The sequence below is a fragment of the Corapipo altera genome, unplaced genomic scaffold, assembly GCF_003945725.1.
Source record: "Corapipo altera isolate COAL_440 unplaced genomic scaffold, ASM394572v1 2, whole genome shotgun sequence".
Taxonomy (NCBI): Eukaryota; Metazoa; Chordata; class Aves; order Passeriformes; family Pipridae; genus Corapipo; species Corapipo altera.
Window position 1 is genome coordinate 7,150,057 of NW_020884890.1, and position 25,922 is coordinate 7,175,978.

The following is a 25,922-nucleotide window of genomic DNA, read 5'->3' on the forward strand; positions in this document are numbered from 1 at the left end:
TCATGCTAAACACCTAAGCATTTTATTTTTCATGTTGAGAGAAATAATCTACAAATATGTTCTAAAAGGTTTGGTTTATTTTCCTAGTTTAGTCTGTGGTGATTAGACACAGAGTTGCTCAGCAGGTATCTCCAAAAAGACATGATTTACACATGTTGTTATTTCTTTTACTGTATCTTCTTTTTTCATTATTTTTTTGCTTCTCTTGATCAAGTCTCTCAAATAAACAACCCATCTCTAACTACCTTCACAAGTTTGCTACTACAGATTTTGTAGTTCTGTTCCCTAGTCACTCTGGGATGCGTATGGTATCTCTGATGCAGTCCTATTTTGCTGTTGCCCTTGAGAGATTGTAATCCCTGAAAAGTCCCCAAAAATTTCCTCCAGCCACATTTGAACTGTGGTTACTTCTCTCTTACCCACCTGTGGGATCCAGCCTTCCCTCACAGTGCTAGCTGTAACTTCTGTCTGCTTCTCACAGTATTATCAGTGATGTCTGGAAATTTCTCATGTCGTGGTTTCACATTGAGTAGTTTTCCACACCCTATACCGTTAATTTAATCTCAGGATTATGCCAGTCAGGGCCTGGCCAGTGGTTTAGTCATTCACTTCCAACACTTCAAAAGATGCAGAGGATTATTCCTGAGCTTAACCCTGAAGTTGTCCAGATAAACATTTTCTTAGTTGCATGATGGCAGTTGTATAAAATGAAGATTGAACCCATTTGTTCAGTGTTGAGTAAGACAGTACAGAACAGTGCTGACACCTATATACCCATGTAAAGACCTCCCTGAGATAAAGCAGCTCGAAGTAAGCAAGAAGCCACTGACATGCTTAATCACAGACTGATACCATTAAGTACTTAGTACCTAGAACATTTTGGGGAAAGACTTTAATACGATCTTATTATTTTCTTTGGAGAAATTCCAGACACAGTCTGTGTAACTGCTCCTGGTTTTGGATCAGTCTCAGACGTCAGGTCCCAAAGGTTCAAGTTTATCTTTTACTTCTTTGGAATACAGTTTGATGGCAATATCATTAATGTGCAGATGACACTTGGTTCTGTTTCCTTCTCTTTAGCTCAGGCAGGAGACATCTCTGTACTTACCAGTGTCTGGCAGAGATAGGGAACTGGATAGAAGCCAAGAAAGTGGGCTCATTCCAGAGCTCCAAACTGCTTTGCAGTGACTGGTCTGGAAACAAATTTTGAGGAAGTTTTATTTGGGGATTAATTTGTTCAAGTGCTTCACTGCTCTCAGGCTCTTAATAGCCTGAAACTGTTTTGCAGTTGTCCTCTAATGTGAAGAGCTGTGATTATCTTCTTCAGCAAACAACAGAAAACGAAATCAAGCCCCTCTGCCAGGCCAAGAGCATGGCTTCATCAGCTCACATGTGCCGGAAATGAGGGAGCTGCATTCTCATATCCCTTCCTCCTTATTGCTCCATCTCAGTCCCCCACTGCCTTGTGCAGTCTCTGGAGCTTGTTTGCACATCCATGAGCTGACACAACACACCAAAGCAGCGGAAACAAACCACATAGAAATGTGGATCATTCTCTCCCCCTTCCCGGGTGGCACTGGTTCACCAAAGAGCCCAGTAAAAGCCGGGAAACGGGAAGGGGCAGGGAAGTGAAGAAGAAAAGGAAGGAGACCGAGACATGATACTCATGCAAAGTCGTGTGTCTGTGACCAGTCTGTCATTACAAAACTCGAGACTTGATAACCACTTGAAATTACAGCTGCAGCAGCCTGAATTCATCTCTCTCACTCTTAGTGTCTGGCTTTCTCAGGGTAAATTACACCCGCAGCTTGTTCCCAACAATGGGAGCAATTAAAAGCACTGTTTACTATCTACAGAGTCCTAAATAGTTGAAATCTAATTACTTCCAAAAGACTTTCCTTCTTTTGTCCCGTGGTGACCTCGGCATTAAATAGAATTGTTTTGGCCATCTTGCCTAGGAATGAACTTTGAGGAAGCTGGAAGCAAAGTAATGTCTCTAGAAGGCAATTTCCTGAAGAATTCATTGCTGCCAGAATATTTGCTAAGCCTGAACTTGCCCACATTTGGTACACAATGTAAAATAATTCTCCATGCACATGTTCTCCCTAATAACAGGCCCTGGAGTCCTTGGCATTCAGCCTACTGTTGTCTATCTTTGTCTTTTAACATCTTGTGCCGTTGCCTGAGCACACGCTCTGCAGCCTCCCACTCAGCCTTTGGAAATCCTCTGCTCTGCCCACACCTCCTCCAGCTACCCATGCCAGGCAGCCATGTGAACCCAAACTCCCCAAAGTGAAAGCACAGAGACTCAACTTTCTCCCACCAGTTGAGTCCCCAGGTTTGGGAATGATGTGCTTCCCAGAACAAGAGTAGCCTGGAGGACAATTCCTTGGGTCAGGGAAGATCCTCAGCCACACACACACGAAGCCCTAATCTTTTGCCTCCAAGATACTCTCAGTGAACAACACCCACGCACAATTATGTCAATGGCATCTGCCACATTGCTAGTGGCCTGTGGTCAACAAATCACATGCAGCAAGTCCTCCCACCTGCACTAAAATCTGCCATGGACTGCACAGCAGGGGTACTGGCTTCCACAGAACAGCTTTTGAAGCATCTGTATACTGAGTCTCAGGTTAGGCTCATCATATGAAGGGATTAGAGGTGCCCTCCCTTTCTCTTTGACCTCTGCCCAGGTAGGTCTGATCTAATAGGGTCCAACAGCCTGAGGTACCTCTGCATCTGTTGCTGAGTGTTAACCTTTGGAGCTTAGTGTCAGGAGTGACACAGGTGTATCTAAGCCTGTCAGAAGGAAGGGGAAAGGACCAGGAACTTCTTAAATTTCCTTCGATGTTTTGATTTTGATTTCAAGAGATAATACACTTCAAATTTTTCTGATGGGCTTGTAGTAAATGAACCTTCTTCTTGCAGTTCCTTTGACTTTATATCATCTCCAAGCATCCACTTCCTCCCTGCTATATATTTTCAGTATGATCTCTTTGTAATTTATATTTGTGTAGTTGTGCAAATGCATAGTTACATTTCCCTGCAGAAAATAGGTGAAACTCCTTTACATCCATGGAAGAGAACACTTTTTTTCTTCCCAACTTACATAATTTCCCATCTTTTCCCTCAAATTTGTGATCAAGACTTTCCGATTTTTTTTTAATTTTTACACTTATTTATTTTTTATTTAGGTGTTTTTCTCACATTTATTATTTGTTTCAGTTTTATGCAATCATACACAGTTTTAAGTTTTCATAGCAAAATGTCCTAATGTTAATTTATTTATGTTTGGGTTTTATAGAAACAACTATATATTTAATATGTCTTGAATTATTTAGTGGAAATGCTGCTTCATGCAATGTAAATAAACTACAACTAATCTGTCAGTGACTTCTGGTAAACCACAATGTTCATTAACTTCTTTTTAGATCACATTGACAACCATTGGTTATGGAGACAAAACTCCTCTTACTTGGCTTGGAAGGTTGCTTTCTGCAGGATTTGCTCTACTTGGCATTTCTTTCTTTGCACTACCTGCTGTGAGTATGCCTATAAAATCTGTAAAAAGATAATAGAAACTTCCGTAGCTCCTTCCACAGCTGAAGGAAGCTGTCTACGTGAAAAGCAACTGTTTAAGGCTTTTTACTCTATGACAGCACTAGTGAATCGCTATCCAAAATCCAAACAAAAGGTTTGGTGTTGTTTCTTTAGTTTGGGGGTTTTAGTTTCTCTGAAACAGATAAAACTAGGAAATATTCCTAAATTAGGTTGCATACTATTGTGTAAGGTTGAAAATACTTTCTTTTGTTATGAATTGTGCCTTATATATTAATAATTTTCTTTCAAATTTTTCAAAACAAGACAAAACAAAAAGTAGATTACATGTTTTTCTGAGTTAGATTATATTGAACAAAAAAGTGAGATATTTCTAATAGCTCGTCTTGTGTTACCATGTTCAGGCTACCAACAGAGAGTAGAAGGCGGCTTTAAATCAATTAAAGGTTAATATCATTGAATGTAAAAAATGCAACTATCATTTTCTCTGAATGATTGTAAATAAACGTTACAGTTTGTTTATGTTGTTTTTATCAATGTTCAAGAGACTTTAATAGAAATGAGAATCATCTAACGACTAAAATATAGTGTAGCTTCAGTAATAGCTTCTCATTTCTGTGAGTGAATTTCCTTTCTTTTTCAAATTGTTATTCAATAAGTGTGAATTGAGAAGTGACATTTGTATTTTTTGTATTGTCTCCAGTGTAACACATTTTAATATTTTAATACTCAGATACATTATCTATAGATCACTATAAAACATGTCTGTTATAATACTTCATTTGTTTTCAACCACATAGACAAACCAAGATTAAAAGTCAACATTTGCCAACAGCATTAAATCAGCTGATGCACTGCATTTATTTCTTACTCTAGGTACAGCATTTCAGTATCTTTGGCATACTACAATGCACTATGATTATAATTATTATACATTACCTGTTTGTGAATATTTGACATTTATTGACACCTACTGTAATTAATTCCTTTTGTCACCTAGTCACCACTAACGAGAAAGTTAGTCTTAGAAGCACTACAATGAAAAGATGATTAACCCATATTAGAGGTGCCAGAACTTCTGTTCTTCATGTCATACCTATGCACAGATAATAATATTCCTCATAAACACTTCTGTGCTGAATCTGTCTGTAAAACAAGAGGTATGTGTGAAATTTATGCACTTCTAATAGTATATTATTCTGACTAAGAATCAAGTGGAAATATTCTTCCTTATAATGCAGACATACCCCAGCAGAATTATTACACTCCTTGCAAGTCAAGGAGGAAAACATTCTCAGCCTTTGGATCTGTTCAGCAGGAGTCAAATTTATCTTACTCAAAGGTAAAAAGGCTAAAATGGGAGAGGTTTCATAATCAACTTTTTTTCATAGCCTATAGAATAAACTATGGGCACTATTTAGGTGGGAAAGAGTGAGAAGAAATGGTCTTAATCTGTTAAGAAAAGCATTTTTTAACTTTTCTAAAATCAAAGGTTATAATGAGTACTGCAGATGTGAACTCTGGGGTCCACATCTATTTGGTGTATCTGCCAACTGGTCATTTCATCATCTGCTGAATATTCCTGCTTGATTTTATAAATATGTATCTATATCTGTCTCCATGGCCTTTATCACTGCAGAAATGTAGTGCAGCACAAACCCAGGTAATGGCTGGGATGGCTGGTCATTGGTAGTGCCACAGATGTTATGTAAGGAGTCTCCTGCTGCACCACGAAAGGGGCACTGGTGCTGTGCCTTATACTGTCATATACTGTCATAAATGTGTCATCTGAAGCAATCATATGGTGTAACATCTTCATAAAATCTTTGTGATTAATTATATATATTTGCTGGAAAACTACCTACACAGTGATAAATTACATACTGTATTGCAGGGCATCCTTGGCTCGGGATTCGCATTGAAAGTGCAGGAACAGCATCGTCAGAAACACTTTGAGAAAAGAAGGAATCCAGCTGCAAGTCTAATTCAGGTAAATATGAAATCACAAAAAAGATAATAGCGTGTGATTTAAAGTACAGATTGGAGCGAGTCTTATTATTTCAATTTAGAAAGTTTTGTGGAAATGAAGTTTAACTGGTGAGTTTAATGAAATAACTGTATCTAGTGACTGTGTGTTCCATAATTCTGTATAGAATCATAGAATCATTTAAGTTGGAAAAGACCTATAAGATCATCAAGTCCAACTGTATATGGCATTTTTAAGTGCAGTTTTCAAGTTCTTCTATCCATGTTGAAGAAACCAAGGCAAGGATGACAAATGCATGCCTGCAGTTAGAAAATCTTTTGGGAAAAGAGAATTGACCCTTAGACAACACAACTGGCAGTGCAGCACTCTTGCCTATATTAAGCTACTTTTTATTTATTTCAGGGTTTAGAGTGTTCCAGTGAGTGATATACTTGGTGAAGACAAAAAGTGTCCTGCACAGAGAATTGCTTTCACTATTAGTCAATTCTAAACATAGAAATGTAGGCACTAACAATTCCAAAATATCTGAAATTCTGTGAAGTTGTTTCAGCTCCAGTATTGACATGATGGTGCAGGTCAACAAAAAGTGGCATGATATGTGTTAAGCAGTTGTTTTGCCTAGGTTTTTTCCCTAACTCACAGTCCTAGTCAAAAATTAGAAAATCCTCTAAAGAATAATTTTGCACCACGCTTTACTCTACTTGATGCACTGAGAAAAAAAGGGGGGACATAATCTTCTAGAGCCCTAATTTATTTTCTTGGGATGCCAGATTTTCTATGTGTGCCATTTATGTTGACTTTTAATTTTGAAATAGTAAGTCCAAAAAAAGAAGCTGAGCGCAAATATGCTAGAGTTCCATGTTAAGTGCAGGACAGATGTGAGACTGTCTTTGAAGCTTTCCTAAAGTTAATAAATGTTTTCTGTTATTACAGTTCAATTATTATTAAATAATAAATATTTAAGATTTAATATTTGTTATAATAATTAAAAAAAATAAGTCCACTCCTTTTGTGTCTATTGTACTTTAGAATGACTGTCTAACATATTTTCTAACACATATATTCTAATCTACTTGTTCCAAGTTTGGTTGCCAAAGGAAACATATAATAGATTAAGGTTTTGAATGTAGCTACTCTTATTATTTTGTTTATATATTAGTAAGATTATATTAGTAAGACAGCATGCTAAATAGATTACCAGTAGCTATCTGACTGATTTCAGAGAGTGACTCCCAACAGGTAAAATCACTGTGAAAGGAAAGCATCTGTTGTGGGATTCCATGACGAAGGCTTTTCAGCACTTACATGTTCATTTACATGTTTAACACATTCAGTGATCCGAAAATTAATATCAAATTGTTGCTAGATGTATTTGAGGATGGAACAAGGCTGGTAGAATAGGAAATATGAGGGCAGGCTCATGGGAAAAAACCGAGGATGATCTGGGTGACTTTTAGGGTGAAATAATTCCTGCCAAATGTCTTAATACAACAAATACAAAACTTGACCTAGAAACAGTGAATTCAGATTATTACAAGACACCTCTATCCCAGTATTAGTGACACCAGAAAGGATTTGATGAAGCACAAGAAACACAGAGAAAGAGCAGGAAATGAAGGTCAAGAGCTTCATACAGGTTCCCAGTATGTTCCTCCACCTGGTTTTATTACAGTCCTTAGATACAGAACCATAACCATAACAAGAAGAAAGCTGTTATTACCACTGTAGTGTATGATGACGCTCATATTAATATACTATATATCAATTCAGCATCCGAAGTTTGTAAGTGAGACTGGAATATTGGAGAAAGCAAATAAAACATTGGAAGAAAATGAGTCAAGGACTGGAGAAAATTTCATGTTCTTAAATGCAGGATGTGTCTGAACTGCATATCATCGTGCCCAGGATTTTTTAAATTGTCTGTTCTAGCTATTGATAAGGAACTCCTATGGAAATCAGTGTGGAAATATTATCAGGATAATGTCTATTTTCTAATCAGTTACTCTGTAGAATTAGTTTGTGCTAACTCTTCTGTTGCCACAGATAGACTGTTCGCCAGAGCCTTTACCTGACTTAAAGATAGCTGTAGAAAATTGAAATGTTTCATATGGACATACTTTTCTCAAATCTTTAGCTTGTAAAAAATATTCTGTGAGAATTATTTTAACATAATTCCAGAAAGGAAGTCCTGGAACCTACAGGGCTATTAAATGTAGCACACAGAAACATAGTAAGTAACTCTGGATATAAGGCAAAATCAATTACTTTTGAATTAAAAATAATAAAGACATTTTTGACAATGAGAATGATCAACACACTGAGCAAGTTATAAAGTGAGTGACAGGTTCTCCATCTGTAGATGAAGACTAGGTGTGTTCCTGGGATATATGTAGTAGGAAAACACAGGGTTTTATATTCCATATAATACCTAGATGATATATAATGGTTGACAATACATAGGAAGTGCAGATATTCAGCTAGTACAAATTAATATAGTTATGCTGACATCAGGGAAAGTGTTCCAGCTTGTGGAACCAAGGCTCTGTCTTACTCTCTACACACAGATATAAATCTAAGCAGTGGATAGATTTTCAATGCTATGCTTTGGTTACTCACCTTTGAAATTATTAATTTTGTGGTTTTAAACATTTAGCAGTGTTTCAAACCACAGAAAGTGCTTCTCTTTTCTTCTAAATACTTTTTGCCTGGTTTTCATTATAATTTGCAGAATGTATTATGACAGTTTCTTTACCTCAGACTGGAAGTTTGTGCGGGTGTCCCCTATGGACTTGTCACAAATAAATCCATGCAATGCTTCTCTAAGTACCTTTATGGACTGAATATCTTCTGGTGCTTTCATGGAGCCAGTAACTGTTACCTCGCCTGTAAAGGGTACTGTGATTCACAAAAGTTTTGGTATGTTTTTACTGGTACTTCCTGAATCAACCTAACAGAGCACATTCCAATCTGAGCAAAATCCCCTCACTCCACTACTGCCATGCAGTCAGTGCCGTGGCATTGTCACTTCATTTTCTTGGTTCCTTTGTGCTTTTCTATTGTTTCCCCATACCAGGCTTCCTGGCGGTTTTATTCTACCGATGCCAGCCGAACAAACCTGACAGCCACCTGGCGATATTATGAAAGTATTCTTCCTCCCCTCAGGCATGTATCAGTGCTATGAATGATAAGAGAAAGACATGACTTGTATTGGTGACTAATCTGCTTTTCAATTTTTTGTTTCATCCCCTGCTCCCTCTTGCCTTGTTTTTTTCTTTTTTTACCACATATCCTGCACGTAGTGTGTATGGCGTAGTTATGCTGCTGATGAGAAATCGGTTTCCATTGCTACCTGGAAGCCTCATTTGAAGGCCTTGCATACCTGCAGCCCTACAAAGTAGGTACAAATACAGCAGCTGGTGCTGTTCTTGATGTCTGTTCAAGCTTATAGAGAACTAGTGTTTGTCTGTTTCGTCTTGGTTTGTTTTCTTAAATCCTCTCAAGTCCTCTCATTAAAAATTTCAACTAACAAATGAAATCAATATTATCTAGGAGCCTAGGACAGTGGGACAAATACAAATCATTGCCATTCATCTAAGAAATGCACAAGCATTAGAAACATTTTCCCAAAAACCCACTTGTGCATCAAGGTTAATGTTTCACCCTGTTCCAAATTATCTTTAAGAAGGAAAATATTAACTTTGATGCAGAGCTTGATGCTTGATTCAGTGGTATATTTACACCTGTGCCTCTGTAAAAGGCTATCGCTACTGATGTACCTTTCCAAAGGAAGGGTACCTTGTGGTATTCTGGAGGTAAATGCACTGGGGAATTTGCTTCTTTTTGTCATAATGTCTGACATATTCAGTATTTCCTTAGGGAAAATATATATTCATTAATACATACAGCCAGTGGAAGATGACTAAAAAGACCTGATGCCACAGTTTGGCAGACAGGAAATATTTTATATCCTAATTTGGGTGAGAATTCACAGAGCACTGGCTGCCCAAGACTTTTCAATAATTCAGTAAAAGATTTAGTAGAAGGTAGCAAGTTGACTGATTCAATATGGGGCACAGATCAGGAAGTAAAAGATACTTGATAAAGATCAAAAAGGAGAGCACTAAGAGCCTTATGGGAAAGCTCTGATAAGCATCCTAACTGTTGTTATTGCAGACAGTGCAAGAGAATTAGTGGTTTCTCTCAAAGCTGGGTGATGAACATCCACATGACAGTTAAAAGGTAATTGTGTGCCAAAAAGCTCAGCCAAAAGGAAGTTTGGCTGGGTATCTAAAGCTGATCTTTGAATTTCAAAGAGTTGACAAGAACAGAGCCGTAAGTAATCTATTACCATAACTGTAATTCCAAAATGCTCTAAACTAAAAGGAGCTTTTAGATTAAAAGTTACGTGGAACATTGATTTTCTTACATATACAAACAGGTTGAAGGCAACATTGGTATAAATGGATAGATATAAAATTACATAAATAGTAAAACTGTATACCATATAAAATATTCTAAAATATGACTGTCCCTCAAAACTGCATCTACTTGTTGTTTTAAATAAGGATATTGCCATGCTATCATAAAATTAAACCTTTTTATTTACCAGAAATAACTTTATCTAAAAAGAACCTACAGCTTTCTGTTATATATGTGTCAGCAATGCATTTTGCCTAAGTGCTTTGCCAACTCAGTCTGCAGTGGTATGTACCAAGCATGTTATGCATGTGTTAAAACAACTGAAAAGTTTCTTTTCCAGAAGCATTGTAGTTATGAGTCTTGCTTGAATGCTTTTGTGGTTGCAATGTTATGTGTGTGTTGTACACCAATTAACATACCCATTTACATTTATCATATATCTAACATTATCTGTAACTAAGTAATGTGATTACTATCTGCATAACAATTACGTTTTTCCCTCCCACTCCCTGACCCGAAGAAAAGAACAAGGGGAATCTTCTAGCAGGTTTGTAGTTCCTTTATTTCTTTTATCTGTGAAATTGCTGTTTCCTAATAGCTTTTAGATGTCTTGAGTTCTGTACAGTAGGTTCAGTGAACTGTAACTGTTGATAGATAACAATCACAAGCCGGAGTTTTTTTAACTCATATTAATAGACTAATGCTGCTGAAATTTGCTTTTTTGTCCTAGTTTTTGTGTGGAAAAAGTAGGCATTTTTTTACATTTCTAGTCCCATGTTTTAACTTTGAGGGGCTCAGGTCGAACAGTGGCAGAGCAGCCAGTGGAGCAGCCTCCCCAGACCCAGTGCCTGGGCAAGGGCACAGTCCCAGCTTCTGCCATAAAATCGTTGCGCATGGTTTCCAGAAATCACAGTGGAAATTACAGGCATATAGTTTCATTTGGCTTTGTGAACAAGCTCACCAGCCCTCCATTGCAGGGGAAGGACCCTCCAACAGGGCTGTTTGGATGTCACCGTGGCAAGGGTCTGTGCTGCCCTGCATGAATATCCTCAGCACTTCCTCAGTATTGTGACTCCAGGTTTCCTAACTTTTCTGTCATCCACTCCTAAGGAGTGTTTTGGGACACAGCAGATGGGGGGAAAGCAGGACTTCAGTGGCTCACCTGCTCCCGGCTGCACGGTTTGCACTCTCACATGGCGCAGTTCAGGTAGAGGAGGCAGCCTGGTATCTCTCCTAAAGCAAGCACCACCGCTGATGGCTGGGAGGGCAGGTGAATTTGCACCCAGCCTAGATACCAGTTTAAGACCAGCTGCCTACAGCAGGCAAAGGCAAGCCTTGGCAGGGCTATCCTCACCAGGTAAATAAAGCCCTGGAAATGCACATCCTAAGGCAGCTGGAGAGAATGCTGGTCTTTGCTGTTCTGGTAGCCCAAACCCTTGGGAACAGGAAAGGACTCAATAGTTAGGAAAGAAATTACTCTATCTTGGAAACTCGCTAGGGATGGGAATCAGCAGGTATTTGGCAGCTGGCACTGCAGTATCAGCATGCTCAGAGAATAGCAGAGTGTACCTACCAGCAGAAAACTCTGAAAAGCCAAGGAAAAAAGTGTTGGTGATACATCAACCCCCAAAGTACATGCACCCCAGAGTTGCACTGTGGTTCACAAACCCTTCTGGGTTATTCAGTCAGAGATGAAAGCCTTCACATCAATTACTCATGTCCCATTCCACTTTCCAGGTTGCTTCTCTGGCATTTGACTCCATCTTCTTTTACAGTGCATGCATCCACTTTTAGCGTCCTAGTAACTCAAGGGGACTAGATTTGCTGTGTCAGTTCTGTGGCTTTTCATATACATAACCTCCATAGGCTTGCTAGCAACATATTGATCTCTTCAAATTATTACAGCTGGATCCAAACTTTTTGCACTCACTAGCTGTATTTCCCACTCTTTCAACAGCAACATTTAAAATTGACATTTTGAAAGATGAGACTGAAGTTGACAGCAAATGAGTACCTTCCCCTAAAACTGTGACTTTTGCAGAGTGCCAAAGCTATTCCCAGTTGTACTTACGAGTACTTAAAGAGAGAAATTTACCTACAATAGCTGGAAGCTAGGTAAAAAAAAAAAAAAAACCAAACCAAACATCCAGCTGTCAAAACTATAATTCATGCTCCATATTAGTGATAACTGTTGTGGCTTTAAGAGAAGTCAGTGATTTAGCCAGATTTTTTCACTTTATTTTCACTGAGTGAAAGATCACAGAATCACAGAATATGTGAATAAGTTGGAGGGGACCCACAAGGATCATTGAGTCCAACTCGTGGCCCTGCACAGGACTATCCACAAGAGTCACACCATGTGCCTGAGAATATCACCCAAACATTTCTTGAACTCTGTTAGACTTAGTTCTGTGACCACTTCCCTGGGGAGCCTGTTCCAGTGCCCAACCACCGTCTGGGTGAAGAACCTTTTTCTAATATCTAACCCAAACTTCCCCTGACACAACTTCAGGCCATTCCCTCGGGTCTTGTCACTGTTCACCAGAGAAAAGATCAGTGTCTGCCCCTTGTCTTCCCCTCATGAGGAAGTCGTAGATTGCAATGAGGTCTCCTCTCAGTCTCCTCCAGGTTGAACAGAACAAGTGCCCTCAGCCGCTCCTCATATGATTTCCCCTCAAGGCCCTTCACCATCTCTATTGCCCTCCTTTGGACACTCTCTAAGAGCTTAATATCTTTCTTATATTGTGGTGCCCAAGACCGCACACAATATTCAAAGTGAGGCCACCCCAGTGCAGAGCAGAGCAGGACAATCCTCTCCCGTGACCAGCTGATGATGCTTTGCCTGATGCCCCCCAGGACATGGTTGGCCCTCCTGGTTGCCAGGGCACTGCTGATTCATATTCAACTTGCCATCAACCAGGACTCCCAGGTCCCTTTCTGTGGCACTGCTTTCCAGCATCTCATTCTCAGTCTGGACATACATCCACGGTTGCCCCATTCTGGCTGCAGAATTTGGCACTTCTCAAGGTGTTTGTCCCTTCAGAAACTCCTAACTAATCTGTGCACTGCTGCAAATTAGTGCATGTGTAAAAATGAACTAGTTAACTCCTGAGATCCTAGTCTGCAGTGAAAACCCTACAGACTACTCTGTGCCTTTTAAAAAGTTGCTTTTTGTCAGTGGTTGTTTATCACTCTTGTGCTTACATATTACTATATTTTTGTATCACTGAAAATACATGTGGCGTATGTGGTCTTTTGTGGCAAAAATGTAAATGCAAACTGCTGCAAAGTACTTTGAGATAAGTGTCCTCCACTATTTAACTTGTTTCTTGCTGCAATGCTAATGCATGGGATACTGTGTGAACTAAGTAAGCTGCTTGTTTCACTCTTTAAAGAAGATGTGTTTGCACAAGTAGTGCGTTGAATTTCTTTCTCTGTACTACATTCTATTAACAGTGGAGAAAAACTTTTATTGCTTTCAATAAAAGTTATTTTCTTTCCTACCAGATTGACTTATATTTACAGAAATTAATTTTTGCATTTTTTCATGTATAGACCTACAGTCTTTTATTAAGTAACCAATTGTTGCTGTGCATTTGAGTTGACAGCTTATGAGGCTGTAGCTTCACACTGATTTTAATAAAAATATGTATGTTGTATTTCCCAAAATATTACACACAAATATTCTAAATAATCATTCATCAAAGTATTGGTAGACAACCTCTCTAGTGTATCCACACTGTAAATGAGATATTTCTATAATCAGTTCTAGAGTTCTGCAAGTTATTTCAAAAGCCTATATGTTAAACTCTCAATATCTACAAATCCATACCCTGAACACAAATAATATTTATTTCTGTTCAATTATACAACACAGATGAAATTGTTCCTGTGCAGGAAACTAGATAAAGACTGATCAATCTTTTGACATCCTCAGAACACGAGCAGCCTTAGGCTGTGTGTAGGACATGCACTGAATATCTGCAAAGGATGAATGTCACCCATCTAGTGTTGTAACCCATGAGCCTGAATATTAATTCCTTATTCAGAAAGATCTCTCTGGTGCAATAAGGAGAAGTTTTGCCAATATAGGAGTTTGAGTGGAAAACTCTTCCCTGTTCTGTGGGAAACAAATGATACTCTGGAATTCTCTCCACCTCCTATACCATATCTATTTCTAAAAGTAGATTTAATGTAAACACTCTGCATGCACCATATGAAAAAGAAAACTGCCAGTGATGCATAATCTAACTTGAGGTGGAAAGCCTAACCCCTTACCTAGCACTGAAATGCTTTGTAACACGGTCCTCTATCTCCCCTCACTCCTAGTAAGCTTTGTAGTAATAAACAGAAGCTCTTCAGGATGTACACACCTCGGAAACATAGGTATTCAGCATCCTGCCTATTCATATGATGTTTGAGAATGCCAACTAACATCAGGTGCATGATTCATTTATTTCCCCTCCTTAGCATTTTAAATTCCTTACTTCTCCAAACAATGTTTCTTAATTTATTTATTTTTAAGTGCTTGTAAATCCCTTGTTGCTTGTTGCCTGCAATGCCATTAACACAATGGCAATGATACGAGTTCTTTGAAACTCATCCAGTGGGACAATTGCAGTGCACAGCACGCTGTGGTTTGACTAATCCCTGTTCCTCTTCTCTGCCTGAGACTTCAACTTCTGGAATGCATTACGCTGCAGAGATCTAAAAGTGGGGTTGAATATTTGGATAAAGACATTTCCCCAAGTCCAAGAGGATTTTTATAACCATGGCAGTTGAGTTCTCCATCAAATAATTAGTGGGGAATATTAAGCTATAACATGCTAGGCAATTATAAGAGTCAAAATGTGGAATTGTTGTTGAGAAGAATCCCCTTGGACACAGCCTGTGGAAGTTGTGCCTGCATCCTGTTCTAGAAGGTAGAAGAATGCATATGAAATCAACCATTTGCTTCCGCAGAATTCTGTGGCAATTGTGTCTCTTACCAAAAATGGTAATTGGTATATGAATGGATCTTATGGGAAGAAACCCATGATTTATATCTCAAGCTGATTGCATTTTTTCTTGTTTTTTAAAAATAATGTAAAAGACAAGAGAAGTACAAACAGATTATAAAAAATGAAGATAAAAAATAATTTCTCTTCTTCCAGAAACTGTTCTGAAAAAGGAAAAAATGCATAAAACTCCATAACAATTTTTTTTTCTGTTTGACAATTAAACTGTAAGATATTATGACCCCAAATTCTTGTTATTACTCATTGAAGGTATGAGATATAACACTACATTTCTTGAGTTCATGGTCCTAGCACAAGACTGGTGGTGAAGTCTTGAACATTTGAACTTCAGGTCTCACTGTACTATCTATTGCATTTGCATTTGTTCAATTTAGCCTAATTTCAGTAAAGTTTGGTAAGAACCAACACCTGTATTGATTGGATGCTGAAAATTTTCCTGTATATCTGCTTGCTGTTATTTTACATAGGTGATAACTTCCGGCAGTTTTAGTTTCTGTCTCAAGACCCAAGGCGTTCTCCCTCACCCTCAGGCTCTCCATTCATTTCAATTTCTTCCTATTTCCACTTCCACCAGCCAGCTCAGTATGAGAAGCTGAAAAATAAGTTGTAAATTGTGTCTAGTAGCAAACAGTAGTGCTGTAGGTCTGAGGCTGAAGGAGAGCAGAAGTTAAACTTGACTAGAAATGCAGGAAGATGGTCAGGTAAATGGGAGAGTGGGACTGGGAGAGGAAGAGATGCTCAGTTAACAAAAAAAAGTACAGTAAGATGGTCCATGGAAGACAGAGCAAGCAAAGGTTTGTAGGCATTTGTTAGTTAAAAAGTTAAAAGAAAATCTTACACAGTCTAGTTATTCAGACCAGCAGAGGTGTTCGTTCCCCCTGCAGTGAAGCTACAGTGACCTCTAGTGTCCCTAAACACCTATTCCTTCATAAATCAAAGGTGGGAAATGCAGAATTTAAAAAAGAAGAAATAAGAACTAGAAAGTCATTTGCTATCCCCGGGAAGTGAATGGCTTGGACATGCAACAGAAGGAATGAGTAGTAAAACCCTGCAACTGACCTTCCAGAAGGCAAACGAATAGAGAAAAGTAGTTTGCTTCTTTTCCACAGCTGCCAGTTGTAATTGATCTCCACTAAAAGATGCTTCAAAGCTCCAGTGTTATCAATATGAATGTTTTCCACTACTTGCAACCTGCAAGAATAGAGGATTGATAGGTCCACAGAGATTAGCATTGCCAGGGAAGACTGGAGGCAGCTGTGGATCTCTAGATCCTTGTCATTTATGTTTGATTTGGGAACTTGTGTAATTTCATTTTCCTGATTCTTTCCCTTGGTTTTTGCTTTTTGGACAAACATTCAACTTGAAGTTTGGGACAACTTACAGCGATATGTGAATTTCCAATGCCCATTAACAGGTTTTACATTAATTCAAGGGATTTTCTTTGGATACCATATAACAAGAGAGGAGAAAAGGTGAGAGACAAAAAATATAATAGGCTAGGTCCTGAAAAAAAAGAGGTAAAGGATTTTTAGCTTGCACTGGACAGCATTAAATCATAATAAAGGGCCCTAAAGACTTCAGTGGTACTGATTCAAATGCAGAATGTCCAAAGGGGCTTGAAAAAGCGTAAGATTACCTCCACTCTATATCTCTAATGCCATCTTTACCACTGTTACATCCAGAGCCAGGAACTAGGCTATAGCCCATAAGGAAAGGGACTTCCACTCCGAGGAAAAGCCTGGTCAGGATCCCTCCAAAATGCTCTGACACAGTTACTCCTTCATGATCTGTTATTTATCATATATAGAAGAGCCCCATGGCAGTGTGGACTCAAGGACAGTAGCTTTCTTCTCCCAAGCACGAATTCCCCACTGCTACTGGTCATACAACTTATGCCTGTGCTGAGTAGGACCCAGTGACTTCAGGAACATTTCCCACCAGCCTTCAAATAGGAACAGGGATCCAAGAAGCGAAGAACTTCTATAACCAGTCTCTTTGGAGATGCATCTCAAGATGCAAACCAGAGTTTCCAAACCATGCTTCCTTCAGGGGCTGTGTTTCTCTTCAGGATGCAGCATCCTCCACATGGATCCTTAGCATGCCAGTACATTGCCATTGCTACAAAGCAGATATCATTTTATTTATATGTATGAGCTATGCATTTTAAATTAATATCTTCATTCTCAGTGTTGCACTTTTGAAAAATGTCTATAGCACAGATGAAGTGTCTACTGTTCCTTTCAATTGCCTCATTGCTTTGATTTGGAGAACTAAAGATATGCAGGCTAAGTAGCCATTGTGTACCATTCACCTTTTTATAAATGAAATAACCATGTCTACCAATCATTTAAAGGCAGACTGCTTCCATTAGTACAAATTAATTGACAGAACAGCACATGTGCTTTTTTAAATTTTGGCTTTAAATTTTCATTTTTATTTTGGGGTTACTGGAATTATAAAACATATGGTCTACACTGATAGTTTTTATGGCCGTGTTATCAATTCTCATTTCTATTAGTGAAACAGGAAAGGGACTGTCTAGAAACTTTTTAAGTCTAAGATTTGTCAAAAAAAAGTATAATTTGATTTCATCCTTCAATAACAAGTACAATTTGAGCCATTAAAAAAAAAACATGTAGGAATAATATCTGTAATAAGAAGTCCATTTTTATTCTCTTGCCAACGTTGTATAATATGACAATGCAATAATGTGGTTAATAAATATTTTGCAGCTTATATTTTCATTGTTGTACAATGCAAAAGATTCCTGAGCTGAAACGTAATTCAGTCTTGAAATGTAATCTGTTTTGAAAATTAAATTTTAGAACTCACTTTTCTTTCAAATAGTAGGTTCTGTGTGTCTTTTGTATTGCATATGCCACAGCACGCAATATTGCAGACCTGGGTAGCAATTTGAAATGGAAATAGATTATATTTCCAGCACCATGATGTGTTTATTTCAACAATTGCTTACTTTGGGCAGGGAAGTAGAGGATTACATTCAGAAATTATAGTAAAGGTATTCTTTTAAGTAATTCAACATGCCATATAGAAACACATTTATCTAATAATCTTGTTATTAAAATGTGCTCATTTTTTATCATTCTTGAAAATTATCTCATAATAAGTTTTCAGCATGTGTTTTTTCTGTGACAAACTGCATTCTTTCTGCTCTCAGTGACGTTTGTATTCAAATTGAAATGCTAAGTTCTGCTATGCATGGACAAAGATATCTGTCTATCTCAACATTTCACAGCCACAGAAGCCTATAACTACTTTTCATTTCATATAGTTACATATTAACACTGTATTTTCAGAGTGCAGTAGGTTGAACATCTAAGAACCACATAATCCATGTTAGCATTAGTAAATTAGCTGCAGAATTCATTTCCATTGAAAACATCTTATGGGCATGCTGAAGTTAAATGCAAAGTCTTTTAGAATACTAGAAAGTGTCTCAACTTCAAGAACAACTATAATTTGCAGGTAGACAGTCTTTGCTCTAGTATTTTAAAAGCCCCTGCAAAGCCTACGCAGAGCAGTAGGACTGCAAGACCCAGTAACATCATACCATGAACAGCTCCTGCATTGGCACCATCATCTCTCCCCTTGCAAGAACAGGACCACTGGTCAAGATGACCATTCCCTTGCTCAACCAATTGAACTTAACCTTGAAGATAAAACAAGGTTTCCAGATCTTGGTATCAGATTCCCTTTCTGCTTCCCCTTTGTGTCTTCTGCTGCAAGAAGGGACAAACAAAGGCAAAAATTTCAAATAATAAAAAAGCATAGGCAAATAGTTCATCAGCTATGTTTGAACACAAACAAAGGTAATTTAAGCACTGGGAAATAGCAAATCTACATATCCCACATTTAGCTGGCTGGAGTGGAGGGTTACAAGCACAGCAGGGGAAAAGAACAGCTAACAATTGGCCAACCATAAGACCACAGGGTCACCATTGATCCAGGAGACACAGTCATGAGCTTGGCTGGGCTCTTGTACCTGTCCTAAAGCACCTGTCCAATACCACCTGCATGTAGACAGCTCCCAGCTTAATTTCCATCAATTATTTTAGGGAGTACACAGCGTGTCATTACATTTCCATTAACAGGTCATCACTATGTTTCTTGGATATTTGTTTTTGTCTTGTCCAAGTAAGTGCTGTAACAAGGAATTTTGGATATGAGTGAACACTAATCATGCATATGAAATGTTGGAAGTGCCAAATACTGAAGAAGCATGAATACACTAACAGTATTTTTGCCTGCTTAAAAAAAAAACCAAGACAATACTACATGGCATGTGGTAAAAATAGAACACATTTCAGTTTTGTTTATCTGAAGACATGGCCAAAAATGCACTCAGCATAAGTGCATAAGATGGACACAAACATATTTAAAGTTCAAGGAATAGGAAAAAAAAAACATAGAGATTAACACGTAATAATTGGGTGAAATTTGTATTTGTTTATTTTAGTTTCCTTTAAAAGATTATTCTGTACTGTCTGATAGACTGCCAATGATAATGCTACTATCAAAGAACAATTACATTAAATCAGTTTCATTCACAAATGAAATATATTCAATGAAAATAAAAGTGTGTAAGAAACAGATTCATACCAGTGAGAATTTTTAGAAATTATTTTCAATTATCATACAATGCAAAAAAGAAACAGAGTGAAGGAACTATGAAATAAAATATACTTCTCTCTCTTACAGTCAAAAGCTAAGTTTTAAGGAGCGGGTCCGGATGGCCAGCCCACGAGGTCAAAGTATAAAAAACAGGCAATCTTCAGTCGGAGATCGCCGCTCACCAAGTGCTGACATTGCCACGGAGGGCAGCCCAACCAAAGTCCAGAAGAGCTGGAGCTTCAATGACCGAACGCGCTTCAGGCCCTCACTGCGGCTGAAGAGCTCACAGCCCAAACCCGTGGTTGATGGTAGGAGTCTTTCACACCTCATTTGCCATTGCATGCTGCTCCGAGCCTGCTCACACTCTTGCATGCTTGCACTGTGATTGTGAGATGTTTTAGAAAGCAGAAAGAATTATTTGGAGGCAGAGACACAAGCCACCTATAGTCTGCTTCAAAGAGCATTCCAATGTGATTTTTTTAACAAGAAATCTTGTGTCACTGGTGCATAAGGACCAATTGGTGGAGACAGTAATCACTATGAAAAGTTGCAGGTGGGCTAAATGTATCCAAGGGATTTGGATACAGCAGCTCCTCCATCATGGCCCTCTCTCCCACTGCTGCCCAAACCTGCTGCCTCTCACTGGTGGTCCACACAGCATGGCCAGTGCTGCGCTGTCTGTACCTTTGCCAGCCAACAGCACAGCTTGTGCAGAACTGGTTGCCTCAGGCAGAGGAGCCCTCGTACCTCCACTGGAGATGCAATCACCTGCCACCAAGAGATGTACTACTGGGTGCTTTAATTTTGATCTGGCTTGATAAGGCAGGTGGCTTTAGCAAACAAAACCAGCATTATTGTGAATCCACATGTGAAGAAGTGGTTCTTTGTGAAAATGGCTCTTTGTGAAAATGCCTTGATGAACCTAGAGCAGGGAGCCTAGCCTTTCTCTCAAGCTGCTCTCCGTTCTCTAGCTAAAATGCCATCTGGCATTACATTAGCCAGTATTCAGGCAAGGATCTTGATCTGCCAAAGCTTGCCAAAACAAAGATAGTGACTGCCCTAACCGAGGAGCACTGAAGCGGATAAGAGCAGCCCCCTGACAGGCAGGAGCTGAGAGCACCAGGTGAATCTGACACCTGTATGGGACAGGTCCAGCAGTGAAAGGTGCAGTCACACAGCTCTAGAGGTACCACTGCCCCCAGTGGATTTGGTTTGGATTTCTCCATTCATATTTTTCCCAATATACGAATGTTTTGTTCTTTCTTGTGGTACCCCCAGCATAAAAAATAAGGGAGACAAACTGGTTGGCTACCACAGAAGGTAGTGACTCTGGCTGTGTGGGAAAGGTACAATACAGGCAATTTGATCTACGTAAAGAAGTAACTTCAAACTCTGCAATGGCAATCATGGATGTTATATTCAACAACTGTGGTAAAACAGTTGTGTGATTTTGATGTCTGCTTCCTTTTTAAGAGCACATATTATCACAGACATGTAGGTTGTAAAATACCCACTGAACTGCAATGCCCCATCCCTCAGATGAGGACTTCCTACGCAACACAACTCTTCAGGAAAAACCTGGATAAATAAACATTTCCTGGAGGGCAAACAAGACAAACCAGCAGTGTTTGCTGTGGTCACCATTCCAGGCTAGCCCTCCCCCATGGAGACCTCTCAGATGCATAAATTCCAAATTAGCCTGTGGTTCAGTGAGCTACTGGGGTGAACCAGCTACCAGGCTGCTAACCAGGTTGCTCACCACTCCTCTCTCCATCCTGGAGCACAGGTCCTGGCTCATGTCCCACAGCAGCTGCAGCACAGGGGCTATGTGACACTGGCCCAGATTGCATGCTGATGTGAAGCTCAGACAAGGCCATGTGCTCCACAGTGGGAAGTGAGAAATGCTCTAGGTAGCAGAGTGGTTGAAGGTACCCTGTCTAAATTTAGGCTTCCTACATTATCATCTATATAGCATAAATATCTCCTCGGAACCGCACCAGAAGTAATTTCATAGGTTAACCCCATGTAACTCACACTGTGCCTGGAAGTGACCTAAGAGAGTAATTTGTTGAGCACTGTCCCAGGGTATCAGTGGCTCACTTCTGCCCCAGCCCTGCAGTCTGCACCTCACTCAAGCACCTGTTTCATTTTTCATCAGCCCATTTGTCATAGAAGTATTTCCTCAGCGTGTCCCCTATTTTGTCCTGTACATATTGTCGTCAATAACAATGATTTGCACAAGAAAATCGCGCTTTCTCTGATTATCTCTCTCTCCCGGAAAAGGGGGCATAAACAGCACCTTGGGTATATCTGTAGATAAAAGACAGTAACAACAACAGAGCACTCATTGCTGTCCGTAAACCCTTAAAGATCTTCCTGCTCCTTAGGGTGAGCACAGCCTGTTTCCTGATCAGCAATTTCCAGCTACCAGTCCACCCTTTTGAACTGGGGCCAACAATTGGTGTATCCACCAATTTCTCATCTGTGGCAGAAGGAACAGCTTCCATTGTCTCCAGTTTTTAGGCAAATGCCAAGTTTCCATTCTGGGACCTCATCCAACTATTTCTAGGACCAGTATGATCAGAGAGATGTCCAGTGTGCTCACTGCTGAGAGGCAGCTCCCTGCTGCCTTACCCAGACCCAGACCTTTGCAGCAAAAGCCAGCACTACCAATCTTGATTTCTTTTTTTGTGTGTGTGTGTGTTACCAATTTCATAGTTCGATATGCCTTCTGTATTTGACAACTCAATGAGAAAGATCTCGAGATGATGTATTTAGTTTAGAACATCTTACATTTTTCACAGGATGAAAAAAAATATTTGCACTATATTATTCTTATCTCTAGCTTGCCAGATCCTCCAGTTTTCTCCTTGAGGTACTCTCCAGCCAAATGACTAATTATTTAAGGTGGGACAGTCCTCAAGCCAAAACTAGAAGACACCCCTTTCTGGGTGAAATTTTGGACATAAAACAATACCCTTGAACAGCTGGTCCTTCTGGTGTTTCCTACATCTCTGTAGTGTGTTTGGGGTAGAAGAAATTACATTTACAATAGACTTTTTGGGCAGTGACAACATAGTACAGGGTACCCAGTTCAGTGTCAAAACTTTATATCAGTGATCTAATAAAAAAACAATAATCTTACTATTAACTTCTTCCAAAAGAGAAGGCAGAGGAGATACGTGTATTTGCTTCATTTTTCTTTCACTGTATGGGATTTGGGATTGTAAATGCTCTTCCATTAGCACAGGCAGAAGAGGAACAATCTCTCTATCAAAGTGAGGTGCACTGAATTCTGTGTGAAAATAGAGAAAAGAAGCAAATGTATAAGAAGAGGATTCAGAAAGGAAGGGAAATTGTTAGCATACAAGGATGATTTAAGGCAGATAGTCAGCTGATAGCAACTTTGCAGGGCTGACTAAGTACTGACATGGCTGGAATCTGGGCCAAAACTGTCAGAAAGAGACTACTGGAGAAATTAAACATTAGCAGTTAGAAACTGGCCTGTAAAGGGAAGTTCCTAGTCCAGACAGGAGCTCATGGGAGTAACTAAAAGGCTAACCTGGTTGAAAATGTAGTAGCCTTCCTCTTAGGCTACTCAGTAACACTCTAACACTCCCCCGCTATATATTAAAATCACAGAAGGAGAATTTCTTGGGCAGCAAGTAAAACACTTAAGCTGGCCACAGCTATCTCCCAAAAGGATTTTGGCAAGACAGCCTTAGAACAGTATGACCAAACCTGTTGCACAAATGGCTTTATTTATGGATGGTAACAGTCCTTTGAAACTGCCTATAAACCATTTATTGCTATTGCCAAAGTGGGTATGACAGTACCAGCAATTATTTCAGCTACATTTGTGCATTTGCAAATGGAATCCAAACCTGAGAGAGCTTTGATGGCTAGAGAGGTCTTTGTTGGCATGGCTGCAGATGCTTTCTAGGGTATTTAACAGCAGCAGAGGGGAGTGAAATTGAAAATCAGAACTTACATAATCTGATTTTAAATACGTGTGCAGTCTCTGGTGACATGTGGTTCACAACTGCCAGAACTCTTGTTGAAGAGGGGACTCTGCACAAATTAATGAAGGTGCCAGGATGCTGTATGTCTAATCTCTGTTATCAATCTGAAAGGGAATCATCAGGAACAAGCAGATCAGAGGGAAACTTTCACCAACCAAGAATGGTAAATAGTGAAGCTTTACATCATCCACACCTAAAAGGATACATGAATTGTATAGGGGCATGGAAGAGCCTTCATCAAAGGGATGCTACATCACATGGGCAAAAGTGCTGCCTGACCTTGGAACCACATGCAGCTACCCCCATACCTGTACCTGTATGCAAACTGAGCCAGGAGCCACCTCTGGCCCCAAGGCCTCCTCATGCAGTATGGCTTGTGTCTCTGCTAAACAAAACCAGGGAAATTGCAGCCAAACTGCCCACAGGGAATGGTCCCCAGAACATGAGAATACCCAATGGCAGGTGCTAACCTCATGACAGAGTCTGTGCCAGTGATTAAATAGTACAGATGGTCTCATGCCATTGCTTAAGGCACTGTGACCGGGCTTCATTACATGCTGTATAGATCCATTCACCCACAGAGACTCATCTCACAAAATCTCTTCTTTGCAGACAATGGTGTTCCTGCCCTGGGTTGTTTTTTCTCTGCTTGCCTTGTTTTCTGGGGAACAGAAACTTTTCTGCTTAAATCATGTACCACCACAGCAGAATTAATGAACAAATATTATGTTGTGGATGCAGTTTTCCATCAGGGACAAAAATACTATATTATATTTCTGTTCTACCATCCCATGCTTCTAAGCCTCTGCATGAGTTATTGTGCCTTTACTGTAACCTAGAGACATTGTGTGGCTTTTTGAATAAAACATCAGAAGTGATCAGCACTGGAGATATTACAAACATATTTCATTTGATTAATTAAAAAAAACTCTCTAAGGGAATATTTGATTTCTTGCACCATCCTTGAACAATTTATGCTCAGATGACCTCTAGCCTTTCATCCCATACAGAGTACTTGCACAAAATCCTCAGGGTACAGTATATTATAAGAGCCATGGAAAGAATGCAATTGTGCATTTCAGCCCCTGTGTCCTCAGTTACTACCATGTAATCTATGTATTGCAAAAATGACAAGTTTTCCTTTCAGTAGCATAAACATCTTGACCTTGGATAAGGTTCATTTGATGCAGCAAAAGTCCTTAGTTTGATTGCTTCTACATCTCAGCTTAAATTTGCTGATTCAAAATGAAGCATCATGATGTCAAAATAAAGCTTGAATGAAATTTTATTAGCAATATATAAATTTGTGCTAGACGATAGATTTATTTTCTTGTGATAGCTTAACTGGATGATAGAGCTCTCATTTATTATCATTGTCACTGTAATTAACTAGGAAGATCTGGCATTCTGATCTAAGCTCCAAGTCATTTCTTCGTTTTGTGTAAATAAGTACAGACCATTGGTTTTGAGGCATTATGTTAGCTTATTCCGATCAAAGTCCTGGCCATATGAGTCCATAATTTAGTCACTTCCTTTATGATAGCTCTTGAGGAATTTGCTGTGCACCATTACTCACTGGACTGAGTGCTTAGTCAGTGGTCACAGGTGGATTAAGCTCATCTCCGTGAAGGACAGCAGCAGACCACCTCACCAGAAGTATGATTTGCATGGGTTTCAGTGTCATGGTTTGAGAACTCCAAAATCTAAGTCTCTAGTCCAAGCCCCTTGTTACATCTTAACCTGGTGTGATATGAGTTTTTTTCAGACAAAACACGAGACTCAAAATGGGGGAAGGGAATATATTACAATGACTGTACAAATAAATACTACAATACATTATATACAATCTTAATTATCTCTACCATGACATAAGTATTTACAATGGATCAAATCTCTTCTCTCCTCTAAATAAAAGTCTAGGAGGGAAGAAGGAAAGATCCTTCTTCAGAGCAGCAATGTCTCTAAGGTGGTAGGTTCTCTTCTTCTACGCAGCAGCTGGATCTCTGCCAGTACACACGAGGGGGTATCCAAGCCCCCTCAGCCTCTCGTTTCAAGTGAGGGTCTTCTTCCATAGGCTGTGTTTACCAGGACAAGGGTCACTTCACTATGTCATATCATGAAGCTCAGGGGTCTTCGTGACAGTCTTTATCTTCAGGGGACTCAAGCCCCTTTGCAGAGCTCCTGTGTTCTGCCTCAAGCAGCAGGGGGGCTAAGGTCACCCCCCTCCACACTCTTTCTCTGAGCTTTTTAGCTCCTCTCTGCAGTGCTGCTGCAGTTTTAGGA

At 39.4% G+C, this 25,922-nt stretch overlaps 1 protein-coding gene across 3 annotated transcripts in view; it reads left to right on the forward strand.

The window, feature by feature from the left end:
* Positions 1-25,922, forward strand: part of KCNQ5 (potassium voltage-gated channel subfamily Q member 5) — a 285,817-nt gene that overhangs the window by 237,461 nt on the left and 22,434 nt on the right. The window contains exons 6-11 of one of the 3 annotated variants that reach the window (XM_027644941.1): positions 3,435-3,545; positions 5,456-5,551; positions 8,848-8,942; positions 10,488-10,514; positions 14,297-14,353; positions 19,705-19,925. In XM_027644941.1, the coding sequence (XP_027500742.1) occupies positions 3,435-3,545; positions 5,456-5,551; positions 8,848-8,942; positions 10,488-10,514; positions 14,297-14,353; positions 19,705-19,925 (607 nt within the window). The remainder of the gene's footprint in view (positions 1-3,434; positions 3,546-5,455; positions 5,552-8,847; positions 8,943-10,487; positions 10,515-14,296; positions 14,354-19,704; positions 19,926-25,922) is intronic. The other 2 variants (XM_027644939.1, XM_027644940.1) reach the window with 2 other exon arrangements.